The sequence below is a fragment of the Idiotropiscis lumnitzeri genome, chromosome 20 (genome assembly GCF_059441095.1).
Source record: "Idiotropiscis lumnitzeri isolate Australia: NSW breed Sydney's pygmy pipehorse chromosome 20, RoL_Ilum_1.0, whole genome shotgun sequence".
NCBI lineage: Eukaryota > Metazoa > Chordata > Actinopteri > Syngnathiformes > Syngnathidae > Idiotropiscis > Idiotropiscis lumnitzeri.
This window is the reverse complement of record NC_142410.1, coordinates 12383218-12410547: the sequence shown is the minus strand read 5'-3', so window position 1 is coordinate 12410547 and position 27330 is coordinate 12383218. Positions and strand designations below refer to the sequence as shown.

The window sequence follows — 27330 nt, the reverse complement described above, 5'->3', positions numbered from 1 at the left end:
CAACGGCCATATTTCAAACAAACACGTTAAAAAAATAATCATTCAGGCGACACGGAGGACAAGTTGGCACGTCTGCTTCACCGTTCCAAAGTTGAAGGTTCGCTTCTTGTGTGGAATTTGCGTGTTTGAAAAGTCGAATGAGCACGGCGGCCCCGTCGCCTCGTGCGAGCGGCGCTGAAAGGATCTTTTATGAAGTTGCTCAAAACCTCTCTTCAAATATCGCCTTAATGAGCACATTTGGGCTTTTTTTTTTTCCCGTCCAAAGTGCATTTTAACGGTGGAAAGCAAATAGTCTTCGCACCCCCGCGGCAAAACGCACACACACGCTTTTTGATGCGGCTGCCGGGAGTCAAGTGTGTTTGGACAGTCACGAGGTGAAAGGCGGCCCGGCCGGCTGCTTGCTCCCGACGACGCAGCGCGGGCCGGCGTGCGCAAGAATAAATCTCTCTGTCCTCAGGCGGGACGTTAAATGATCAAACGGAACAAGCGCAGGAATTTACAATTCGAACAGCGTGGAAAAAACAAGAGGAGGATTTCAGCAAAATATCGATCGGGCATTGTAATGGCTTATATTTTGGGCTGCTATTGATAGAAAAGGTGGCAAAACTATCGGGAACCTCGATGTACGGTGTTGTCACCTCCCGCCAACGAATTGAAATTGCGATGACTCATCGAGAACGGCCTTCCAATGTGTCGATTGCCTCCCGATATCGTAACGGTCAAAATGATGTTGTGGATGTAGAGCGGCGAACATGTCCTATCTTGGCTCCGCTGCAATTAAACGACGCGGCGAATAAAAGAAGACGTGATTGCGAGCGACGACGCACTCGGCGGCGTGCGCTTGAAAGGAGCCGTCGCTCCCGTTTTGCGGCGTGGGAGGCATGCCGATACCTCCTTTCAGAGAACAAATGTGCTCAAGTTATTTCTGAAGGGAAGGCAATCTGTCAAAGGCCGGGCCGTTTTGGCACGTCGCATACCGCTGCCGAGATCACAGACTCCGATTCTGCTTGCAATTACCGCCAGAGGACCTTGCGGGCAGGCAGGCGGCCATTAATCCTACTTCTGGCCCCGGACGCGTCGACATGTCAAATATTTCCCGCTGTCCTCTGTGGCGCAGCGAGAGAGAGAGAGGCGGAGGGCAGTGCAACAAATAAAAAAAAATACAAATAAAAATCCAAGACGGGCCAAAGCACACCAGCAGAGTCATTGGTGCCAATATTATTACTGTCATCAGGTTTCCGTTTGCATCACGGCCAACTCTCAAATTGAAATGTGGGTGAAGAAACCACCAAGACGAGAGAGTGAAATCAACTATAAACCTTTTCGCGTACTTGCGGGTGATCAAAACTTGACCGAGGCAAAGCAACTGAGAAAATGGGAAAATAATTCAGATTCCAGCTGCCTTCTCCAACAGCGTCAACTGGAAAGTCAAAAAGAGGACGTTCCATCAAAATGTGAAGTTAATGCAGACATTTTCAGTTTCTCGGCAAACGCGATCTTAATGACGGCCAAATGGAGAAGGCGCTACAGCGCTAGGCGGGCTAGCCGTTCTTGCTAACGTAGCGTACGGCAGAAGCGCTACATCGTTAGGAAACAACAACGAAGCCAGTGAAAATTCAAACTTTACGATCGAGAAAATGTCAAAAGGAAGTCAAGAGTCTGGAATTCACAAGCTCTCGTGGCTTTCTCAGGCGCACACTCGAGTGCGACACGTTCTCCCCAAATTAAGCATCTTGACGCAGCGTGTCGTGCAACGAAAAAAAAGGCCAACTTTCTTCAACTTGCGTCGACGTCGTCACGCACGTCTGAAAAAGTTTGACGGCGAGATGATGAGAAGCGGCGACACAAAGCGGCTCCTTTCTCCTCACTTGCAAATTCACAAATAAAGCCGTTGAGCGGCCAATGGTTCTGACGCGGCGTGAAGCGCGGCGTTAAAGCGACTTGTCACGCGTCCAAGCGGCGAGCATCTGCGTGGCGTGTAAATAAGGAGCGTGACCCTGGTGCAGATGGGCGCGAGATGCCGGCGCCCCGTATCGCCCGTTGCCAGCAATCCGGCGCTTTGACACCACACCACCTTTGAAAAATATGAATTACAAGCCATTTGCAACTTTTGACCTACATGCGGCAGCGTGTAAATCTTAAGTGACGCCGGGGGTGTCCAAGCTTTTGGTGCTCACCCCCATCTGGACCGGCTACATTCGAGGTATCAAACCTTGTCCAACGAGGGCCGGGTGAATGATTTATTTATCGAAGCTCTTTGAACATTCAATTAAGTCTGCTGCGGCGTTTGCAAGGCACCAACGCGCTAACGTTGAACGTGACAAGCGGTCAAACACTCCCAAAGATCTGCTGTAGGCCACAACTCACACTCACGCGCAGACGAACCGCCCGAGCCATATCCAGTACGAGCGGCGTCAAAAATGAATGAAGCTCGCAGGGCACCGCTGGACATGTGAAAACCATCCCTAATTGCTTGACGGATCGATGTTGGCGTGTTGAATAAATTCAAGTTGAAAAATGTCAACGCGTCACTTCAATCCTTTCCTATTTCTGAACGCCGCCCTCGTTTGGACGGCCCCGATTTACGCCTCGGAAGCCTGAACATCAGAATTGCCTCGCTCAACATCTAAATCACGTTGAGAACGAGTGTCCAAGGCGGCCAAGCGGGCCAAATTCATGTGGCCTTCGCCGTTTTTCACAGCAAGCATCTGGGCCGCCGACGGGAGAACACGAGACCGATGGCGCTGTCACTCGGGGATCTCGGCGGGACGGGACGGGAGGAGACGGCGTGCCAATGATGATCTGACTTTTGAAATCGGTGTCAATGACGTTAGCGGCGGGGCGCGAACAGACGGACGTCGGACCACCGCAGCCATCGTTCACTTTGAGATGCGACGAGGGACGCAAGTTGCGCTTACTGCTCACGATACACTTTCCTCAAATAAAAAGACAAACTTTGCTAAAACTATTGTGGTCGCACTTTCCTAAAAGCAAGATGTTTTGTTTTGGGATTTTTAGCAAATTCTCACACGTGTAAAAATGAGGCCGTTATGAGAGCCTCCATGGAAACGTTGCCAAAAATGGCAGCTCACACCAAACGCAATTTAACGATGGGACCACCAGCACTGCTGAACTCAAGCGGGTCGTTGTCGGACCCCCCCCCCATCACACACACAGCACATGAACCGTTCCGGCTCAACAAAAGACGCTTTGAGGTCACGCTCTTCTTTGCGTAAGCCCCAAAGACAAGGAAGACTTAAAAGGGGTCTTACGAGGATCATCAAACAAAAAAAACAAAAAAAAACCGCGTTATTATGTTGAGAAATGACAAAAATTGTCATTTCTGCACAGCGGGGACACGACTTAACTGGGGTGAAATCGACTCATTTTGGCGTAACGGTCCGTGCTCGCGATTAATACGCTTGAGCTCGAAAGCCACACCTCTTTTTTTTTTTTCTCCCCCCTTCACTTTTTTATATTCGTCACCCCGAGAATCTTCCACGGGGGTTTTAAAACTTCAAACGCGGCCTCATGAAAAAGTCAGGAGGTGTCAGCCATGCGCTCCTTCGCGCTTCACCTCCAACGCTGCCGGCTTGCTCACAGCAAAGGCGTTTGGTGATTTTGTGCGGAGGCAGGCGGGGGGGGAGAAAACAAAACCAAAAAAAAAAACTCTCGGACACGGCGAGCAGGTCACCGTCGGCGAGATCATTGTGACGCCATCTTCGGCGTGGACATCTGAATGAAGTTAAACTTGACACGGTGATATATTCTCCAAGCCTAATTCCACACGGAATGAGCTAATAAAGTTTGGTTTATGGAAGATCCGGGACAGATTAACCGAAGGAAGAGCACCGTCCGAAGAATTTAAAGCATTAAAAAACAAGTGCAGAGGGAGGTGGCGGTGGCGGTGCCGTCTTTGGGGAAAAGGTCACGGAAAAGCCAACGGGCCGCACGAGTCCGAGGTGATCCTCCGACAATCCTCTTGAAATGAAACATTCCTTCCCGTTTGCCGGCGCGGGTTCATCGGAGAAGGCGGCGCGCAAAATGACAAACGATGGGCGGCCATCGGGAAAACCGTTCGGGTACTCGTTGAAAATGGAAAGTTGTCGCTTGAGTTGAGTTGAAAGATGGCCCCTCGTGAGGGGCCAGACTCTTTTCAAACATTCACTTGGCAAACGTTTTTATGCGCAATCCATTTCAACGGAATCCTTTAAATGCAACGATATTGTTCAAAGATCGCACCAGAGTGGCTTACAATCCTTTTCAACATGACTTTTTTTTCGCCCGTTTTTGGATGAGTAGCACACTTTGAGAATCAGCGAGCGAATGGAAACGCGTCGTCGGTGATCGCAGAGCGTACAAACCGCCGCCGACAAGCCGAGGAGCCGTCAGACGGAGCATTTGATCACTAAGTCGACAAATGGAGCGGTAAGTGTCGAGAGGCTCCGACGCTAATTCCGGGGCCCCTCCCGCCAATCCCTAATCCCGCTTGTGAAATGTGACAAGATCGTTCTGGAGGCCCCGCTTTACGGGAAATAATCTGCCCATCACGCACGCTCATCCTGCCCCCCCCCCCCCCCGAGTGTCAAAACACGCTACCTGTACATTTTCAGCCCCCGGAAATTACATTTGAAGGATCGAAAATTTGTGGATTCACTCGTCAACAATAACATTCCCAAAATAAAACAAAACAAAACGAGACGAGACGACAGAAGTGTGTTGCAAATCCCCGAGGACAGACAAGCAGATAACTTGTCCAAGTTTCCACAAAGTTCTTAACGGCAAATATGGCAGCTGTCGTCCGTGGTCGGACGGGTTTCGGCTGAAGCTAACGCGTGCGTACAGCATGACATCCTCACCTGCCTGAAACGGCGGCGAGTGGACGACAGCGCTTCATCTCGGCGAGCTTTAACTTCCTGCTCCTGACCAGCTTTGACTAATCGAGGAGACAACGTGGAAAAAGAGCCTTCAACCGCCGCCATCTTCGGCGCCACCTCAACTTGGCCAACTCTTCACCAACAGATCGCGGCAAAAGAGGAGGGCGGCGTACGCTTGACTTCTAAGCACGCCAAATGTCCCGTCACATTGGTAACACCGCCCGACAAGTTCTTACTCGGTGCCAGTTGGTTGCAGGGGGGGGGGCGGAGGAGGAGGGGGTCTGCATTAGGAGAAAGCTCGTCTATTTTCTTGTCATATTTGCTTGAAGGACGCGTGGACGACTCGCTCGTCTAATTCCCCGCACTTTCAAGACACGGCGCATTCAAGGTGCATTACGGCAAACGATCGAGGTGATGGCAGCAATTTCAAAGCGTCATTCAGAGGCGGAAATATCGTCGCGACTCCCGTGTCTCCTGCGGGCTGTCAAAGGGCCCTGTGAAGTTAGCGCTAATCTGGATCTTATTCACTCAACACCATTTACTTGTCAGCGCTTCGCCTCGGCACGCCAGATCATAATGAGATCAAGACACAATGAGAGGCGATTAGAGGAAAAGGTCAAATTGTTGCAGGCTTTTTTTTTTTTCAGAAGAATGAAAATTATTTTGTCTTTGCCACGTCACTCTTGAATTTCTGATGTTTGGAATTTCAAATCAAGGCGTTGCTTCGCTTGAATGTTGGTTGCCGAATGCGCATCGGCTCTCCTTGCCTACTTGCGACGGCATTACTGCGCAAATCAAATTTTGGCTCGCAACACAAAGCAAATATTTTGGGGGTAATTTTGAAGAACTTGTGGGAGCGCTTGTGAGTCAAGGTACCCGAGTACTAAGACGACAACATTTAGAACGGTGGTGGCTCCTCGCCGCTTCGGAGTATAAAAGGCAGTTCTTGCCTGGCAGACGGCAGTTAGTTAAGGCCGTTAATTTCCCCGTAGACGCGCCACTGCGGGCGACACACTGGGGCTGCACTTAGCCATTATTAATGTGACAGGCCTCGGCGCAAGGCGAATCAATTAAACAAGAGCAATCAGCGTCGCCTGGATGGCGACATTTTAAGGCCATTTTAAGGAGCCGACAACTGGCGGGAGAGCGACATGAAACAATAGCCCCTTCCAGCCGTCATCTCCCCTTTTTACCTGTCACGTCCCATCGGCACGAGAATTTTCACGCCGCGGCAGGCAAAGCATTTCTGTTCGCATGCGAAGGCGGATTGGGTTGTTCCTCTAAGTGATTGCAACCTGACCATCAAAAAGCACAAGAAAATGGCACCCCTAGTGGTCTTAGCGGGTAACTCCATTTTGGAGGCGCGACACGAGGCTTTTAAATTCCACGACATCTGAAATTAATTAATTCACATCTCATGGGGGCCGAACCTTGTTGAAAATGCATCAGCGGCTGTGGCTCTCCTTACTTGATGTTGGTCAGGACGGAAGCATTTGGTGATCGCCAGCATCTTTTGGAAGCAAAGTTGGAGAAGCACTCATGTAGACTTTGTCCGGGTGGTGTATATTCTGGGCAAAAACACCAAATAAAGCTGAGCTAGCTTTGCCGAGTTTGTCCAAGTGGCTAAAATCTTTGAAAGCTCGCCGACGTCCCACTTTGAAGCTGCCGTATTGGCACGGGGGCCGCGGCCCGTCTATAAATGTGTCCCGCCTCCGTGAAATACAAGCGGGAGATTTCAGGCTCTCTGTTTAAAAGTCATGAATTACGACGACAGCAGCGAGCGGGGGGGGCGGTGGAAAAATGTGCAGCCATTTAGGGACCGAGCCGGGAATTTGGTGTGCGCCTCGGCAGCCCATCCATCAGGGCCACAATAAAAGAGTTTTTGGCTGACGCTGGGAATTTATGGTCGCCCTTCCTTGTCCTAATAAGTCAAGCCGCCGTGTCACCGGCTGACAGGCCGTTGCCGAAAACAGCGGCGCCGTTATCAATCAAGAAACACTTGCATCTGTTTAACTTTCGCCTGATCAGCAAGACATTTATAGGCTATTGAGTAATAAGATAAGTGGGTCCATTTCAAAGGGGAGGGGGGGGTGAGAATTGGGAAATGGAAGATTTCATGATTAATTTTTATAAAACACTCGTAGCATTGCAAAGAATGTGATTTTGGATTCCATGTGATGCCATTAATTCATTCCAGAAACACTCATCACTTCAATTTTTTTTCTAAACCGCTTTTTCATCTTGGGAACAAACCTGGCTCTGAAACACTATGAACAGTTACCGTGGTTACCAAGATTAGCCTTCATAGGGCACATGAGTTGCACGTTGAGGACTGCGACTTGAACCCGAGTTCTTATGGTGCGTCTGTTTTTCCCAAAAACTATTCAGACCAAAGAAAGGCATCTATTGGTTTCGCAGTTGCAAATTTATAGGTTTCGTTTTCTCCCATGACGCCACGATGAAGAAAAGCGGTCTCCTACTTGCGACAGTGAAATATAGCTGGGACAGAGCAAGCAAAGCTGAACGACGACCTCGTGTTTGTCTTTCATTAAAGAGATTTACAGGAAGATTACTGAAGTTGCGATGATGGAAGGCTAAAGCTGAGACACTTCCCCTTCTACTCTTTATTTTGCACTCGACGTTGACCTGAATGTGACTGAGGAGGAGAAATGCAGACGGCTGACAGATAACTGGCAAGCAGGACGTAAAAGTGACAGATGCCAGGCCGCATCCAGAGGAGAAAGGACGTGGAAACGTGGACGACAGCCAGCGTTGGCCAGGCCGCTTTTTCTCCCAAGTCGTGGGTTACTTCTTAATGACTCATGCGAACTCAAAAAAAGAAATAAATCCCCCAACATTCCCAAAACAGGCCTTATTGAAGACTTTACATTGACTTCAAATGATTTTAAGTTATTGAGATGAGATGACAGTTCATGCAGATACTTCCTATTTTGTTTAGCGGTGCTCCTGAAGAGTGTAAAATATTTGCCTTGGCTCGATGAGGGCCGAGGATTAGCTCTTCGTGGTCTACCCGAACCGAGCATGCGCACAGTGCCAATTACGCGTGAAAACGCCACGTTAAAAGGCGCCGCGAGCGTGAAACACACCCTCGCGTGGATGCTTCCCGTCATTTTCACCTCGGATCAACTCTTGAGCGCTGCGAGGGACGGAGGAGGAGGCGGAGTGATCGTGCCTTCGTTTGGCGCACCACCGCCACTCTTCCTCTTCCTCCTCCTCCTCCTGTAATCCGAGCGCGTCCTCGGACCGGCGACCACACTGTCACAGGACGCCGACGAGAGAAGGCGAGACGGCGGACACGGAGTAGACACGACACGGATTGCCCACGCACGCCAATTTGGATTTTACGCTTTTGTGTTTGGCTGTGGTGTCTCAGCTTTGACGCGAGATTTTGAGGGGCTTCCCGGAGCACACGCACACCCCCCCTCCACATGCATTTCTCGGCCATTTCCGCGAGCTTTGGGTCATGATCACATCGCCCACGGTGTCTGTCCTGAGACACAGCAGCAATCCAGCGTGGGAGAGCCGCTCCTCGTCCGGGGAGAAGGGCGCACTGAGCCCCGCCAGCCGCCCGCGCGCGCACCGCAGCCCCGCCGCCAACAACATCGTCTCGTCCCCCGCAGACCCGCTCCGCCAAGCCGGCCGCCTGCCCATCAAGCTGCTGAAAATGCTCACAGCCCGGGCGGGACACATCATGCACCCGGAGTACCTGCAGCCGCTGCCGTCCACCCCGATCAGCCCCATCGAGGTGAGTCCGGGCACGTTTCTCCTTCCCGGGGCACGCGGAAGCCTCCACCGGGTTCTTTGAGTCGTTCGAAGTCAGCGGTGTCAAACCCAAGGCCCGAACGGCAGATCAGGACCGCCACGTCGTTTTGTGTGGCCAAATACACGCCAATAGCCTATTTGCGTCGTAATCTAAATTGAACAACCACGTATTTGGTTGACACTATTTTGTGCGACTTCTGCGCGCAAATTAGATTTGTTGTTACAAAATGTTTTAATGTGAAATAGTTGTAATAATATGAAGCGGTGCGTGCATTTGGAAGACTTTCAGCTCCTGTTGAACGCTCCACTGAGGGACTACATTTTAATATGGCCTGCGACAAAAACAAATTTGACATTTATCTTGAAGAGATGACAACCACGACAATATTAAAGCAATATAAATATATATTTTGCAATTCATTATGTCTCGACGTAGAATGACTTAAACTCGCTTTGCATGGAAGCTGCACAACAGTGTGCGGCCAAAAAGTCCCACGAATAGTTTTTCCCCGGTAAATATGTACATAGTGCTAAACTGAGATGTGTTCTGCGTCACAGTTGGACGCCAAGAAGAGCCCGCTGGCGCTTTTGGCTCAAACGTGCTCCCAGATCGGCAAGCCGGACCCCCCAGCCTCGTCCAAGCTTTCCTCGGTGGCGTCCGGTGGGGACAAAGAGAGCAAGGCCGGGCCGCTGAAGATCAGCGACATCGGCGCGGACGACAAGTCAAGCTTCAAGCCATACGCCAAGTCGTCGTCGTCGTCGTCGTCATTTTCGGACGCCAAGAAGGAGTCGAGCCTGAGCGGAGATAAGAACGCTTTCCGGGTGCCGAGCGCCACCTGCCCGCCGTTCACGCCCAGGACAGGCAGCCCCAGCGCGAGCCCGAGCTCCTGCAACTCCGCGTCCGCGTCGCCGCTGCCGTGCGACGGCAAAGCGGCCGACAAGGACGACAAAAAGGAATGCGAGCGTCATAAAAACATGTCGTCGCCGGACAGTCATCGGACGAGTGGAATTAGCCCCGATGGCAGCCAGGAGAGCGCGCCCGGGTCCAAGGCCGTCACGTCGGACTCGCCTTCCATCACCTCGTCGATGCTCGGCTCTGGACTGGTGGCTCCGGTTTCCCCCTACAAGCCGGGCCACACGGTTTTCCCCCTGTCGCCTGCTGGCATTTCATACCCCGGGAGTTTAGCGGGCGCCTACGCGGGCTATCCGCAGCATTTCCTCGGTGCCAGCATGAGCCTGGAGCACGCCAAGTCGAGCAGCCAGCTCCTGAGCGCGCAATTCGCGGCGTGCAGCAAGGCCGGGACGAGCCCCCTGGCCGGGGCGTCCCCTCCCTCGCTCATGTCCGCCGGCTTGTGTCGGGACCCGTACTGCCTCAGCTACCACTGCACCAGCCATTTGTCGGCGGCCTCCGGCGCCAACTGCGCGCACGACGCCGCCGCCGCCGCGGCCCTCAAGTCCGGATACCCGCTCATGTACTCGGCGCACCCGCTGCACGGCGTGCCGTCGTCGGCGCCGTCGTTCGGCGGACACCCGCTGTACCCGTACGGCTTCATACTGCCCAACGACCCGCTGCCGCACGTCTGCAACTGGGTGTCGGCGAACGGCGCGTGCGACAAGCGCTTCTCAAGCTCCGAAGAACTGCTCGGCCACCTGCGGACTCACACGGCCTTCGCAGCCGGTTCGGAGAAGCTGCTCGCCGGCTACCCGGGCTCGTCTTCGCTGGCCGCGGCCATGGCCTGCCACATGCACATGCCCTCCGGCGGCAGCCCGGCCAGCCCCGGCGCGCTCGCCATGCGGGGGGCCCCGCATCACCCGCTCGGACTGGGCAGTCGCTATCACCCGTACTCCAAGAGCCCCCTGCCCGCCCCCGGGGCTCCGGTGCCGGTGCCTGCGGCAACCGGGCCCTATTACTCCCCGTACGCCTTGTATGGACAAAGACTGACTACTGCCTCGGCTTTGGGATACCAGTAGAGACCATTGAAAAGAAAAAAAAAAAACACCCAAAAAGAAAATATATATATATATATATATATATATATATATATATAAATATACATATATATATATATACATATATATATACATACACACACACATTTATAAAGGAGATTTAGCCCAATGAGTTTTATATGTACTTCATGCAGGGACTGGATCCATGTGGGGATCAGTGTATTTATTTGAGATAGCTTCAAGCGTGACTTAAAAACAATAATAAAAAAAAAAAGAATTATAATTTAATTTGCAACAGCGTGGATATGCATTATTTGAGCGAACCCCCCCAAACCTCCAAAAAGGATTTTGAAAACAAAACTGCCCTCCAGGGCTGTCTGCACTGTGATGGATGTGGAAGATGATCAATCGGGAGCTTCTTTACAATTAGCATTGATTTATTGATTGCTTGCGTGGCGGGGATGCAGCACAAAGCCCGTATTAAACTTTTGGAAAAGTCCAAATTAATTTTCCACATGTAATATCCCACAGACTTGAGATTTTACTTTCTTACAATTTGAATGTATCTCATCTGCCGTATTTCAACATTTCAAAACAATTCCACCCAATCTGTGCCATTTGCGAATTATAACTCCAATTTCTATTTTTTTTTTAACGCAAAATCTGATAATATACAATTAACTACTCAAAATGTGTCTCAGCCGCTCTCAGGCAAATTTACATTTTATGCCTTTTTTTTTTTTTTACTATACTGAAACTCTTTGAAAAACAGGCCAGACAGCACCTTGAGTCCATTTTTAGCATCGAGTTAGCAAATACACAAGATAGCATTGTGACACGCAACACATGACAGTCAGTCACCATAAATACTTTAGATTGAAACAAATACCCCCCAAAATATACTTTTGGCCTTCCTGTGGCCTGCAGAGGATCTGAATGATGCAACTTGCGGAATATTCCAAATTCTTCAGAGGGGGGTAAAGTGATGGGTGGCGGTACTGAGTGAGAAGCCAGCAATGCAACTTAATTAAATATAACTAAAAATGTGCTTTTTTTAAGCAAATTAACTAAAAGTATGGTTGGCATACGAAGTAACACAAATATGGAAAGTATGATTTGTGAAAGATTTAAATGATGATATGACATGCTAAAGTCTAATTTTAGGAAACACGTACAGTCAAATGCCGTTTCTACAAAGTGGTTTGGATTAAACTTTTCAAATGCATTTATTAAATTTGTGATCATATCAATGTTTAGGATACTTAATTAAAAAACACTCAATTTGATGGGGATGATTTATGCACGAATGTCTATTTTTGGGGTTCAAATGTATTGGATGACAACATGCAAGAGGATCAAAATATGAGCAATGTCTGCCGGTGCCATTTTGCGACAAGCACAAAATTAAACGTGTTGCCAAAGTCATTAAAAGCGGATATTATCTTCAGGTAGGGAGCCATTTTTCTCCGAGAACATTTTTATTGGCATACTTGTGCAAAAATTAAACATTCCGCCTCCAAGGGCCATATTTTATTTGTGTGAAAAAAAATACAATGTTTATGCTGAATTATTTTGAGTTTGTGGGTTGAAGTGTAATAACAAGGGCTCCTCTGAGGTTTTCTTAGTTTTTTTTTTTTTTTACAATTGTGTGTCGGCTTTCCCATTTGCTCTCAAGGGGCCTTATACGACCCGTATGCCACATGTTTTCCACCTCTGCTTTCGCTTGGGCATATTTTTACTGATGTGGTTCTTTACGTTGTACCATGTCACCTGAGTGTCAAAATAAGCAAAATGAAGTCAGCGTCACGTGTTGCGCACCTGCCGTAAAACGTTTCATGCTCGTCTGTGGCATTCGTCAAACAATACGTGCAGATTTAAACGTGGGCGAGCATGACCCAACGATGATGTGGCCGTTTTATGAAATCCATTTTTGGCGACATGCAAACTTGAAGTCTGCGCAGAGATTTTTGAGGGCGGCATTTATTTATTTATTTTTTAATGTTACACATTTTTTGTTGCGTCTTGCGAAGGAAGAAGTCAAATTCGAACTCAAGCCCATTTGTTGGGTGCCACCAAACAACTCAAACTTCAGAGGAAGCAGCTCCAAAACCATCCAACCTCAACATTTTTGTGCTTTGCCCATTTACAGATTAATTTTGGAGTCTCCCAGCAGCTCTTAACTGAAAAAGAAAACTCACCTATTTGCTGTTTTCTTCTCCATCTGGTTGTATCTTGGCATCAATGAACTGCTGAAGAAAGTTGAGGAGCTCCATTTAGACAAAATCATCTACAAAGAAGTGAATTTGCCAATGCTGAACTGAAAATGTGCCGGCGGACGTTGAAAAACTCAAATGGCTTCGAATGGGAACAATGTTGCTGAGCCTTGTCCTTAATTCAACTCAAGTCATATCATTTGTGATTTCATAATTGCGCACATACAGCGCACTGGTGGTCAGTCCAGCAGCGTTGTCCACACACACAAACACAAAAACGATGGTGAGCTTTTAGCCTGGGCAGAGTAGTTTGTCAGTTGCTCTTACCGTGATTTTTGGAAGAGAAGAGAACACATTCGGACTTTTGACCTCCATCTGAAAATAAGAAAGTGACAAGAATTCTTACTTAAAAATAAGTATGTAGTAAAAAAAAAAAAAAAAAAAAAACCTCAACATGACAAGTGAACAACATTCAAAAGGTGAAATTTTCCTGAAATTGAAACAGTTTGTGATCCTGGATGGTGACAACATGTAATGTCCGAAATTTGATATCCTTCATGTTTTGTTCATTTCCAGTCAAGACAGCCACTGACAGACTCCCTGACCTGAAGTGCACGAGCGTAACAAGAACGATGGTGGCGTGTCGATGTCAACTCGATGCCACGGCAAATAGCGTGTCCGATGCGTTCTAATTCTTTGTCTTTGGAGCCGAAAATAGTTCACGTTTACAATGCGTGACAGACACGAGCTGGTGATTGCGCTCCAGGCGCCACCTGCAGCGGAACACATTTTCAAACACTTGTCTGTTGCAATGCCGTCCTTATATCACTTGACGGTCCGCCGTCAAGCTTATTAATGATCCCATCAGGGGGATTTCCACTCACTGCTTACATTTGACTTCCTGCTCTCAGCTTGTGACCTGTGCAGAGGCCGGCCAGACGTGGATTTAAAGGCCCCAAGGTCCAACTTGAAATCAGGGGGGGGGGGCCTGTGTCATCCATCTGACGGCAGAGAAAAATGGCCACACACTTCAGATCATTTTGACGAGCTCTGAGAGACAAAAGTCAAATAAATTTGATCCCAAATCAACTTTGTTTTTGTCATACCATCTTAAACGTTTAAACGTATTAAAACATACTTGGGGGAAAAAAATCCTTTCACAGTCCTCCAAAGAAGTTTCCAAGTGTGCCTGCTTTGAGCCGTTTGTAACTCCCGGTTGACGTTTCCTGTAAAACACACACACAAAAAAGTCACAAAATCTGAGAGTAATTTCCGATCATGACGACGATGATTGAGGCAAGTAATTGCTTGGAGATGACAAGATGCCGTCAAATCACGTTTTTCTTTTCATTAGACAAGGTGAAGGCATGGCGAAATCAAACTGTTGCCAACATGACAATTTAGCCACAAGGTGGCGCCAAAGCAAAGTTTTTAGACAAGACACGCATTGGCCTGAGCACAATCAATGCAAATAACGAGTGAATTAACAAAGAAACAAATTGTGACTATATTCTTTGCGTGTGTGTGTTTGGAGGTCGTCCGATGGGGTATAGCCGCAGACACTTTGTCGTGTCCGCAGTGTGTCAACACAGAAAAGCAAGAAAGCGCAGGAGTGACTTAAGCAGTGTGTTCTTGTCTTTCAGCACTTTTCACAAAGTCTGTAATTTACGCACGCCACTCACACAGGGCACATTTTTGATGTCTGTCATTGGCGGAAAACATTTTTTTTTTCTGTCTCCAAAAACGTCTTGCTCAGTTTGTCGACTGCCACTTGTGTGTGATTAATGACCGCCAGGCCTATTGTGTGTGTGTGTGTGTGTGTGTGGCTAATTAACTGCAGGCTGACTGAAGAGCTCGGCAAGCCGCTGGCTCCGATAACCTCGTCTTTCCCCCCCCCTCGCCCGCCCCTGCTCGGCGGTGGCATGTGGAAGCGCTTACTGACAAATTTGCGAGAGGCACAGCAACGTTGACGAAGACGAATGAGCGCCGAGACCAGTAAACAGCCTCTAATTTAAGCGTGTTTAAAAGTATGACACGCTGGCACCGCGCCTCCCCGCTGTTCGTGCTTTCTTGTCGGGTGGAAATGTGACCAAAGTACGGCAAACACACACACCGGAAAGCCCATTTCATTTCAATCGGGTACGTTTTTAGGACAAAGATGAGTCGCAAGCCTTCCCGCTAACAATCGAGCGCACGCCGTCGACACGCTGTTGCCAGCTGCCTTCGAAGGCAGACGCATGACTGGCCGACTCCTGATTATTCTTATTAGGTTTGTTCGCACACACACAAAAAAAGAAATACCACTTCAACCGGTTGAGTACGCCATGTTGGCTTCAAACTCCAATCGTGACACTTTTATTGGCTGAATTTTGGCGCCGACCCATGAGAGGAAATAAGCTGTGGACACAAACTGGTGCGGTGTTGCATCCAGCAGGGACCAAAGATTTGGTCCTCCTTTTGAATAAATTAATTTTCTCTCTCGTTTTTGTGGATGATGGACTTGTTGAAAAGAGGAAATGCAGGCGCCAGGGACCCGACGACCGTCCAGAACCGCAAATGGTCAAAACAACGCTTCATTTCCACCGCCTTCATCCACCCAACTACAAAAGCAAGATGGCTTCCCCAGCTGGTAATGGACGCTTTCCTTCTTTTTTGGTGTTTTTCAAGAAAAGCTGACTGTCAGCCGGATGCGGCGTCATCACAAATCGCCGCCACTCGAGCGAGGCCGAAGACGGATGACCCGCGGGTCTTTCGAGTCGGATGGCCTCGGCGGCGCTGACGGAGAAATATACGCAGCAGAAGCGGCAATCATGAGAACATTAAACATTCCCGCCACCCGACGGCCCGGCCTGGCATCCATCATGCGCCCAGACGCACAACCTCGACAATTAGTCCCATCTGATAACGTCTGGGACTCCACGCAAACGTTACACGCGGTTCACTTTGCACGCACACGCACAATATGTTCTCCGGGAAGTTGGAGTTGGAGCAGGAATATCCTCAGAATTGTTTCGATCCAACAATTTTTCAACGGCCTGCTTGACACGATCAACCGTAATTCGTGAGAGATAAACATTTATAGCAACAGTCGTTTGTCGTAAATATTTTGGGAAAAAAAAAAAAAAGCAAGTCAGATTGGACCCAAGCTGTATGGAGGGGTTCAATGAAAGCTAAAATAAGATCATTGTAATTCCGGAATTCTGAAAGATGAAGAAACACGAGAAATCGGGAACGACTTGGCGAGCTCGGAGCCAAGTGATGACTCTTTCGTCGTCTCTTGGACGCGTTCAATTATTTTGCTGGCGGCGAAGGAGAGCCAGGCCGCATCCGACGCGCGTTTACGGCTCTGCCTCCTCCAACGCCACTTTTAATGACGCCCTGCGGGCATTTGGAGGCAATGGAAATTCTTGTACGGCAGCCAAGATTTTTGGCGGATCAAACATAAAATAAGAATAGTGCTTTTAATGGCGCTCTAACAAGGTTACTTATCTGGCGTCTGCGTGCGTGTAAACATGAGCTAAATGTCAAGTCGGCTCATAAAGAGCGTCGTCAATTTGGCTGGCCGGTGGCACCGCCTCGTTTGGGTGACGGCGAGCGTCGATAACAAGCCGCTTTGGTTGTCGTCACTCTTTTTGCCCCGCGTATTTATCACGTGACGAATGAGCCGTGCGTAATGACATTTCCCACGTGAAGAGAAACAGCAAGGCATCCGGCGGACGATTGGACGAAGGAAACAACTCCCGTCGCCCCCCTCCCTTCCAAAAGCGATGACATGGAAAGTGCTAGTGACTGTTTACAAAAAGTACCGAAGTTGGAGTGGCGGCGTTCCAAGCCCCGAGGATGATAAATGGCTCTGCTAACCCTGCGGGACTGGAGACCCAAATGAGGACGGAGCTAATTGCCGTGCAAAATACTTTGGCATGAGCCGAAAGAAAAGACCGGGCCTCTCGGCGCCAAAAAAAGGCCCGGTTGCTAGCCCCTGAACTCCGACTAGGAATTTTGCTTCCCGGAGTTGGCCCGCCGTCCGTAAATCACAGGGCAGTAAACACGACACTCTCAAAATGTTGACACCAAGAACCACCTATTAAAAAAAAAAACGTACTTCCATCATGACCAAACATTAAAATGCGAGTGTTGGTCTCAAATCATCTTTAAATATTGATGATGCAATTCAAAATGCAAAAATGAAAAATGAGCCGAAATAAATGTTTTGAAAGTGAAAATTCATCTTCAAGATAAACGCACGGAACCCCAAACTGCGGCGTTGGGCACGTTGAGGAGGACTGCAACAGAGCGAGTGAGCGATTTCATCTCAACTACATTGGCCTCTCTTTTTCTGGCAGGAAATGAAAAGCAGATGTTGTGCACAACATCGCGCCGCTTTGCATGGGAGACCAAAATCCAAACGCAAACGGCAAAGACAAGAGGTCAATTTGAGGCATATCCTTCAAACGTTGGCCTCCGCGCGTGATTCATTTGCATGTGGCGGGCCGGGGTGAAAACGCTCTCCGGCGCCCACGCGGGTGCAAAGGCGTCGTCCATCTTGGCGTCGGTAATTATTCGGCAACGTCAAACCATCCAGATGCCTTCCACGTTTATCATCATTTCCGCTCAAGCTCGACGAGGTTTGTTCGTTAGCGCGCTCGCATCTTCATAAGAGGGATGCCATTTGTTGGTATTGTTGCCACGGAAACACCAATTACTACTTTCCTATTAACCGCTTTGGACTAGCGAGCGGCTTTTGTCGTTTACGCTGGAGCATTTTATTTGAAGATTTTGATGAGGGAAAGATCAGCTCCCTCAAATTGCTTCCAAACGTGACCATTTTCTGCTCGGTAAACGCGGCCGAGGAAAGCAACAGATAGTTTTGCGTCTCCGGGAAGTTTACAAGAGACACGTTATCAGCAATCTCTTCCGTGTGACTAATGACGATGGCCAGCTGCCAGACGCGTTTAATTGCGCGCCACTCTCATAGGTACGGCTTATTAAATGCTGGTAAATGTTTGCTCGTAAGTGTAAAGAGCGCCGCCGCGATTAGTAAACATGAAAGAGAGCCGCGGGTGGACAATGCAAGGACGAAAAGCGTAATAGAACGTCAGCGTGGTCGTTGTGAGGGAAGATGACAGTTCAGGCCAGGACACGTAAAACAAAACAAAAAAAAAAAGCGTCATTCACCCGCAGCCCAATTCTCGGTTGTAAATCTGTAAACCATTTTGCCGCAATCTTGTTTTTATAGTTTGAGGTGCGACAAAAGCGCATTTTCTGTTTTTTGTTTCCAAGACGGCTTTTGGGCTTTATTCAGATAAAAAGTGTCAAAAGTCTGCATTTGATTTGGAAATGTGAAAATAATAAACTACGCCGCAGTTTTTGGAATGTGATTGAAGTGAACAGTTTCGAGTTGGAATGGTTTGACTTGAACTTCAACAAGAAATGCGGATCAGGAAAAACGGTCAAATTTATCACGCAAAATGTGGAATGAGAGTCGAATGAATATTTTTGGGGTACAAAAAACAAAAAGTTTTTGTTTTTTTTCTTTGACAGCGGGTTGTGACAGGAAAGTTAAATATGTCGTTTGTTCTTTTCTGTTAGTGCTTTGAAAGAAAAACGTTCAAACTGATTTTGAATGCTGACCTGCTCACTTTGTTCAAAAGTCACAAGGAGGTGGAAAAAAGATGAGAAGGCAATGACAGGAGCCGTTCACCGGCTTGATAAATGACGTTTTACATAAAGGTGGCACAAACTTACGCCTTGCGTCTAAATCAACACTGAAGCTCTCTTTGCTCGCTGTGAAAAAATGTTTATTGGTGCAAGCGCGCTCCAATCGTCTGGTTGTGTTTGCCTTGCAATCATTCCAAAAGTTCAAAGAAGTCATGATTTTTTTTTTTTTTGAAGGCACAAGACATCTCCCATTCAAGCAGCCGCCCCCCTCCCTTCACATCTCGCAGCTGCTCAGTAGGCCCGTCCCACAACAAAGCGCGACGCCCCGAGTGATCATCCATCATGGCGAGCTTTTTGTGGCACATCAAAAGCAAGCCACTTGCGTCGTAAAAAAAAAAAAAAAAAAAAGTGACGGCGAATAGTCGGCACAAACATTCGACTTTGAAAGAAGTTAAACAAGTTGTCCTTTTTTTTTTTATCATTTCAGAGAATCAGGACATTTTTTTTTATTGCGCGTGGCTCACAAGACTTGCACGTGCCATATAGAAAACAGAACATGTCTGTCTGTGTTCTTTTCATAAGATGGTACTGCTAAACTGGAGACATTTCAAGTGGAATTCCATTTGCACATTCTGTAGAAATAAAACATTCTGTAAGTTCTCTTTATTTTTTTTTCTAAATTATAATTATTAATAATAAATCTAAGAACGCTAAAAAACGTTTGCAGGCCTGGCTAGAAACGACGCCATCTGAGTTTATTTTCGACTGAAAGCAGAGATTGGCAAACGGTGCTCACGCCACCCCGAGTGGAAGGACTAAAGTACGAAGAATCGGATCTTTCATTCCCAGATTGAATAGTCGAGGCTTTATCGGGCTCAGTCAAGCATCGAGCAGCCTCGGCGCGCTCGTGCTCAGCGCCGCCATCTTTCTGGCAAGCGAAACGGGGCGCTGGCCCGATTAAAGCGTATCCCGCCCGCCGCTGATTTATTGTGACAGCGGCAACTCCCGGCAGAGGGCCATGTCGTCAGGTGCTAGGACTTGCGCGGGCGTTCGGAGGGGGGGGGACACTTGATAGGTCTCCAGTTGGTGTGAGAACGTCCCCAGCGACGTCGCTGAGAACGCTGAAAATGCTGTTTGCTGTTCGTGCTGCTACAAATTCACTTGAACTGAGACAGACGCCGCTTGTTGGGATTGAAAAGCCCCAGCTGGGATTTTTTCTTTTTTCTTTTAACGCGTAAGTTTACCCCAATATGGAATTTAAAGGTTTACGATGCACAGTGAGTGTGGCTGAGACACGAGAGCACGGTGCTAATTTGTACAGTACAAAAGTTTGGCGAAATAAGGTTGACTGACCAGATTTATTATGCTAATTAATATTTTTATTTGATTTTTTTTTACTACCAATTGGTCAACTCACTGTGCGCCACAAAACACAAACCGACTCGCTCACTCCCCACTCCGTCATCCAATCATATTTGGATGCACTCAATGGTTGGCACAGTCGGAAATTGCAAAAGTAAAACCAACTCACGAAACACAACTAACGACTTATTAGAATCGTTGGCAATTAAAAAAAATAAATAAATGCAAGAGGACGACCTGCTTGGTCATAAAAGTAAGAAGCTGGCCACTTTTGTTGTCTTTTGGCTGCTGGGCAAATACATTTGGTGCATTACCATCGGCGGAACGTAGATGGCGGTAATGCACAGAAAGGCAACATAATTATGGAAGATGAATTTTGGAGTTTGAAACCTGAGTATAAGTCGCAGGACCTGTCAAACTAGTATATAGTCTCGCTTTAAATCCCTTTTCATGAATTTCCAGTTCATTAGTGGATGTCAGATTCTCCACCAAGGCAACGTAAACAACCAAATCAGCGTACTTTTAAATTTGTTCCACATGTCAGGGCATCACTTTTAGCAGAACAGTGGCCATCTGTCCGAGAGACGGCGGTGGTGAGCGGGCTCCGGAGGGGTTCTGGTGCAGGTGAATATGGGCCTTGCGGATCGGGTTTGTATCTCAGGGGCCGAGTACGCTGGCGGACGCAAGAGCTTGAGCAGGCGCACATTGACGGCACAGTCGCCACCCGAAGAATTGCGTGGCATTCGCTCAACGGACGAGCGAGTCGTCTCTGCGTTTTCAGCGAAATATGGAGATAAAAGAAATGAAAACAAAGCAAAAGGGTCGTATCACCTGAACGCAGGCGTTCTTCATGATGAATGGATCGCGGTCTGGGCCGGGCTCAACGACTCAATAAAAGTGTTAAGCGGGCAGCCAGCGGCGGCCGACGTGACGAATGGCTCGCCTTCTCAGATTGGATTTATTTTGTCTTTTATTTCTCCTTTAACGAGCGGCCGCGAACGAGTCGGTACTCGCCCCCTCCCGGCGTCGCACGTCGGCCGCGTTTCCAGATTAGCGGTGACTAATGAGGATTCAAAATGGCCGTTATCTACATGAATGCCTTTTTATTTGAAAAGTCAATATAGAGCGTGCGTGTGAGGAATTTTCTGGCGCCGTCATCCATTACGGGGTCCTCGCCGTTACCGGGAGATTAAGCCGTCTTGCTCTTTTTTAAAGAGCGCCACATTTGTATTTATTACGTTTGCACATCTTTCCACACTACGTTTCAATTCATCAAAAAGGACATCCGGGGTAAGCGGTCATCTATTGGCCGGACAGCAACGGTGGGATAAATGAAGCGATAGTTTACACGTCGTCATTCCCAAAGCAGTATATTGGCGGTGCGAGGTGGAGCCGGAGACATAGCTCAATTTAATGAAAGAGCCCAGCGCCGTAATGACCCCGGTGATTCGTATATTTGGAGAAGAAATCAATCCTGCATCACTTATGCGCAGAAACACGATCCTCAGCATCCTTAAATCTCGGCGCCGGGTAATAAACGGTAAACTATAGGTTACATTAAACTGCGACGTGCGGGACAAGACAGATGAAGTTCATTAGAGGGCTGAGAAGAGGCAGGAGCAAAGATGTGGAGTGCCATAACAAACGTGGCGGCACACAATGCAAAAAGCTCAAGCCCAAGTCGGCCTTTTTTTTTTTTTTTCCACCGTACTGTTGTTCACCCCCCCCATCCACCGATGATTTAGCGTGGCGGCACGCGGCTCCACAGCACCCGCGAGAGGACTTGATTTTCATGTTTGCCAATCTTCTTTTATACCTGCCCGCGGTGGCCGTAAATACACTTTTTATGCCTCCCGGAGAAATGCTTAAAGAAGCGCTTTCCCCGCGTCCTGTACGGCAATATTGTTGATGGATGGCGGCGGAGTTTTGGACGACGCCCCGGAGACTTTCACCATCCACGATTTGATTGGGAGTTTTACGTCGGAGCAAAAATTCACACCAGGCCATGTTTATGTGCGCGTTTTGGATTCCTCCGTCGACTTTTTGTTCCCGCAGAGCAACCGAAACGGGATCACGTTGGCCCGTTCTCACCAAAACTCAACAAAATCCCGCCAGATGATGTTTGTGGTCGACGTGGTGTCGGCCCATGTTCAAAAACAACAAATCATTCAATGATTTAGCAGGAAGAAAAATGGAGGATAGGTCCACCACCCCCACACTCGCCCGAATCTGTGATGAGGTGCATGTGAGAATCGCACAAATCAAATCATGACACGATTCGCCACAATTTTTTCATGTCGGGCCGTGTCGTGAAAATAAAACCGCGCAGCCGCGGTGCGCCCCTGCGACACGACGAGGCGACTTATTTTGAGGACGTCCGCTCTGGCTTCTAAATGCGGCGGGTGTTAATGGGGATGCGTTTGGTCACATTCAATAGCGTCTTGGCACCCGTCTAAAACGAGACTCGACCGACTGGGGGCGGTCCGTCCAAAGATGAAATGACCCCCTCAACCAAAATAAACCCCATCTGGCTTCCCATAGAGGAGTGACCCTTTTCCTTTTCCGGCGTTTTGATCTACAAGCAGCGCATGGCCCCTTGCCACGTGTGAAGGCTCATAAATACCTTTCACGCACGTGATCCGAGACAGGCAAAGAAACGGTTCGGAATCCTTCCAAGTTTCAAGTTTCGTTGTTAGCATGCTATTACTAGCCACCCAGGTCAGCATTAGGGCTACCGTGTTTCTATTTTTTCTTTGGGTTTGAGACCGGCACCGCTTCTGAGTCCAAGATAAAGATGAGGCTTGTCACGCCGATTACGAACGAGCTATATTCATTTGATATACAAATAAAATCAAATTACAAGCCTGATCGCAGAAGACATTCAACTTGTAACAAGTGGCGCATCCACTCAAATTTAAACCACGTGAGCGAGAACCTTTTGGAACGGGGACATTTTTAAAGTGGGTGATGTAACAAGGTCAAAGAAGGATCGGGGGTTGTGAACGCAGTAAAAGGGAAAAAAAGCCAAATTTCTAGGATGAGGCAAGGTCAAGAGAGAGGCCATCGCGCTGGACTATTTTGCAAACATTAATTGCCGTCACCACGAGCGCGTGACATAATGAACGTCTCTCAGCAAACTCGGCGTCACACTCAAGCAAGTGAACAGCTGAGAGTGAGATCTCGCGGGGCGAAATACGGCACGTCGACAACAGGAGGAAAACAAAAGCTTCGGTGTGGCATCCAACGCGCGACGTCGACGCATTTGCTGTGTAATAACGCTCGTTCTGTCAGATTCGGTGACGTTTTCTGGACATAACGCTTTCCAAAGCTGTTGGATATTTAGGAATCTTATCTTTTTATTAAAATGATCTTTTCCCATTGAAAGGAACAGAAATGTCACTAATCAATGAATTCACGTTATCCATCTTCATGCGTTGCGCAACCATCGGCGTTCACTTACTTAAACAGTTGTCACGCCATGAAAACAGGTGGATTTTTCGGCTTAACTGATATGCCACCAACGCCGTATTCATCCGAATGCCGCGTTTAGACAGGTGGGGCCGCACAAAACCAGAAAACGTTTGACTTCCCCTTTAAAAGAATGTTGAAGAGGACCAACATGAGGCCAAGAATTCCCCTTCAAACCAAAATGGCAGCCTTCCTCGGTGATTGATGAACAAAGTGTCCCACATTCGGAGAATGGCGATTTCCGCCTGGGATCTGACAGGCGGGCTCGGAGCCAAGCCAACGACCGCGTGAGGCGGAATAAGCGGCCCACATGCTTAGCCGGATAAATAGGCTGTAATGTAGCATTTAGAGTCACATTACAGGCCCCTTTACGCCTTCCCAGTCAATAAGGAGATGATCGGCTGGCGCTGGCACGCCTCGTTAGCGGGATATTGTCGCGCTTGACATTTATCACGGCTGCGGGGTCGTGAACCCGGAGACGCTGAGCGCGAGTGGCGGCCGTCTCCGAGGCACTGACATGAGCGTTTTGGCGCTGAAACGAGCGAGTTAAGTTCCAGCGGGCTCAACGCGTCTTTGTTCAAACTGGGACATTTGGACGCTACGGGCGACGCGCACTCGCCGGGGTTGCCCAAACAACCGACAATTCAGCAAGCAGACTTTCGACGCATTGGTGATATTAATACCCGTCCCGATAAGAAAGATGGACGTCTTCCCGCAGATCAAGTCGTGAGTTTGGTCTGAGGAAGACAAAAAAAGATCAAAAATTTCTTTTGGAGCGAGCATTCTTGACTAACCAGGCCGCGTGGCTGAGAATAAAATAAGTGGGACAACAGTACTAGTTATGCAATAAAAAAAAATGTTTTAAAGATGAAATTGAAGGTCCTGTGAGGCTAATAGCAAAACTGTTTGTTTTTTTAGCACCAGCAAAAAAATCTCATGGTGATTGTGTTGTTTATTTATTTTTTTAATACAAAATATGCAAATAAGTTCCCGCCGCGTCCCCTTTGAACGCAAACAAAAGACGTTGGCTAAAGGACAACAGCAAGCGTTTCATTCTCTTGATTTAGAGCATCGGGATGATGTCAATCCTTATCTTTGACTCTGCTGGAGGTTTATGGCACCTTCAACCGCATTTCAGAGACGGAATGTCCGTACCTTCTGCCGTTGTCGTAATTTATGACTTTATTACTCTTTGTTGAGCAAAGACGAGCAAAACATAATGGAAAAGAAGCCGAAGCCAGGACGGAGACTCGTCATCGCTGCGACGTTTTTATGCCTTGCATTTTTCCGTCTTTAAATGGAGAAAGAAAGAAAAGCATAGCATTTTCTGATGCTTAGCATTAGCCTAGCGCGTAGCGCGGAGGTCACAGAGCGGCGAGGAGTCACGAGTTTGCGCTCGCACTCTCATATTTTCTCTTGCCCCCAGTGACAAGAAGCTCATTGTTCGCCGGCGATAAGGCTTCAGTGTGCACAGTAATGGGAATTAAGAAGGGGCATAAGTCACGGAGAAATTGGGTGACAGCAGATCAATAGATAGTGGCGAAGCCTCGGGGAGCATTAGTGAAGAGGAGGCCCTTTGTTTGTGGCGCGTTGGCGGGGAGAGTGAGCAGACGTTGGCCTGTGAATTAACCGTCCAAACTAAGAATACACTGAGCTCGTAAACATCATTGCGTAGGCTTGACCCATGGGCTTCTTCTGAAAACACTCGCGTGTCAACTTCAGGTCACGCCAACCGCCATGTTTGCTAAAAATGTACACGATACGCAAAATACGGTCATAAACCCCCGCCGCCTATTGTTTTCAAACATGATGAAAAGGTCTTCAGCCAAAGACTGTTTTGGAAGCTCACTACACGAAAAGAAAGCCTTTCAAACGGCGAGGAGCCCGGCTAATTTTCCTGTCAATGGCCAGAGTTTCTTCTTCCGGTCGTTTGCGACGACCGCGGCAAAACGAGTCGACTGAAGATGCCCCGCGGCCGAGAGGGTGGAAACGCATTAGCGCTAATCTTAGCGGCGCTCCGAGTGATTAGCCACAACATGTGACAACTCTGATAAAAGATTCCCCCCCTGTTAAGTTGTTCAGGCAAATGCATATTGCGCCCATCGCGACCAGACATTCCCCACTTAAATGCACAGCTCGGCTGTTGTTGCCTCGCATTATTCGCGCCCCGTACACTCGGCGCAGTGAGCAACGGCAACTTAAGATATTAATTAGAATATCGCCACGGCGGCTCTGCGTTTTCACTATTCATAAATTCCGAGCCAACGGGTTGCGATTAATTCTAAATTATGTAAAAGGTTGCCATGAATCATTTAGCTCTATGCATTGCATATTCCTTCCAAGCACGTCACATTTACACACTCAAGTACAAGCGCGTTTAGCGGCGAAAGGCAGGAAACACGTCCTATTCGTTAATAACGGTCGAAAGGTGTCATTTGATGTTATTCAAGAGTTTGAAACTTTAAAAATGCAATTGCATGAAATCAACACAGCATGTTGGTTGATATGTTACACAATCCATTTAATTGCGTATTTTTACTGTTTGGAGCACGGCTCAATCTGTAAAGCGGCAAATTGGGAAAAGACCATTTGTAGTACAAAATGTGCCACGAGGTGGCAGCAAAGCACTTTTTATTTTATTAGAGAAAGCTGCAGCGGGACCAAATGAAGCTCCCCCTCTCACTTGGAGCCAAATCAATATTTATTAGCCAGCTTTTGCCCTTGCAACCAAAAGTAAGTACAAAATAGTTCTCAGGTTTTGTACATTTCCAAGAATTATCTTAAATGGTGGATTTAGAAACAAATTTCTCAATTCACTTTAGAGGAAAAGAATCTTGCAGCGGGCTCATTTTTTTCCTTTGTTTATTTGTGGACATTCTGTCACCTAAGTTTTGCCATTGCGCCCGTTCAACAATTTCATTTCCATTAAGTATGGATGATTCGCAGCCCCAAATTGAAAATAAATAAGATATAAAGTGCCCATCCCCCGGAACAATGCGTGACACTCATTTGTATGATTTTATACAGATGTGAATACACGGTACATGAGTGTCTTTTTTTGTTGGCCCAGCCTCTCTCCGCATTTTCCCTCTTGTCAAGCTGATGCAGTGTCAGGAACGAGGAGTATATTTGCTTTGAAGAGGGCTGTCAAATCAAACTGTCAGGCGCCACACTCTGACGGAGTCGTATCGCTCGCTCATCCGTCACTCAACCGGAGAGGGGAGAGGCAGAGCAAGAGAGTTGAAAGGACCGATGCTTACATGACATTTCATTTTCGGGGTGAAGCGAGTGACTGACTGGCGCTCGTCAGACCCGCCGTTGAAAAACTTTTGACGCCGCGGCTTTCATACTAAAGTCGAGAGTGAGCAAGCGTGGGAGTTAATGGGGATGAAAGTCAAATTGCCAGACGTCGGCTACAATTGGGGACGTGGACAGGAAACAGGCCTCGAGGGTTGCGGAGAAATGTGACGTTCCAACGAACATCTGAGACCTTGTTTTAGCTAGCATCAAAGTAAAAACACTGGGCATGCACGTTGCATTTTCTTTGGCACTTGACGATATGCCCCACTCAAGTGAAGCGAGGGAAAAAAATGATCAATTAATGCACTAGTAATGCCCTCACATGTGGGCAAGGAGAGCCATAGTCACAATGCTCTTTTACAATGTTTTTTATGAGAGGTGCAACGATTAATCTATTATTTGAAAATAATAAAGTAACAGTGTTCCGACATACCAGAACATTCCTCTGTAAGGGATTTTGCCTCTCTCCACAGGACGGCTCACAACAGAAGGCTCGGCGTCAGATATCGCAGGCACGGAGAGGGACCTCAAAAGTGAAAGCAGAAATTGTCACACTATCATCATTTTGGACCACATTTTTAGAGATGACACACAGCAGACACACTTTGTGCCATTTTTTTCCCTCTCACGTTGTATGTTTTTTTTTTTTACTACTTTGGGATTTCTTTTCCCTAAAAAATGTCTTCCTAGTCTCAGCCCAGTTTTGAGATTCAACCCCC

General features: G+C 47.9%; 2 protein-coding genes across 4 annotated transcripts in view; one reads left to right on the top strand and one right to left on the bottom strand.

Moving 5' to 3' along the window:
- LOC148317836 (uncharacterized) overlaps positions 1-27330 on the bottom strand; it is a 56352-nt gene that overhangs the window by 23712 nt on the left and 5310 nt on the right. Inside the window, exons 3-7 of one of the 3 annotated variants that reach the window (XM_088284253.1) lie at positions 13962-14049; positions 13715-13873; positions 13151-13198; positions 12809-12859; positions 12100-12380 (exon numbers count right to left, since the gene is read on the bottom strand). In XM_088284253.1, the coding sequence (XP_088140379.1) occupies positions 12377-12380; positions 12809-12859; positions 13151-13198; positions 13715-13873; positions 13962-14049 (350 nt within the window). In that variant the 3' untranslated portion in view covers positions 12100-12376. Of the gene's footprint in view, positions 1-12099; positions 12381-12808; positions 12860-13150; positions 13199-13714; positions 13874-13961; positions 14050-27330 lie in introns of those variants that run through there. The other 2 variants (XM_088284254.1, XR_015840027.1) reach the window with 2 other exon arrangements.
- On the top strand, positions 7845-10647 carry LOC148317838 (zinc finger protein 503-like). Its single transcript, XM_088284375.1, has 2 exons — positions 7845-8643; positions 9219-10647. Exons 1-2 carry the CDS (start codon positions 8362-8364, stop codon positions 10629-10631), a joined length of 1695 nt encoding a protein of 564 aa, XP_088140501.1. The 5' UTR covers positions 7845-8361; the 3' UTR covers positions 10632-10647.

Excerpts from the sequence above, each read along its gene's own strand:
- LOC148317838 (XM_088284375.1), top strand. The coding sequence starts at position 8,362 with ATGATCACATCGCCCACGGTGTCTGTCCTGAGACACAGCAGCAATCCA. Across the intron at positions 8,644-9,218 it reads CCCCGATCAGCCCCATCGAG|TTGGACGCCAAGAAGAGCCC; the intron begins GTGAGTCCGGGC and ends TCTGCGTCACAG.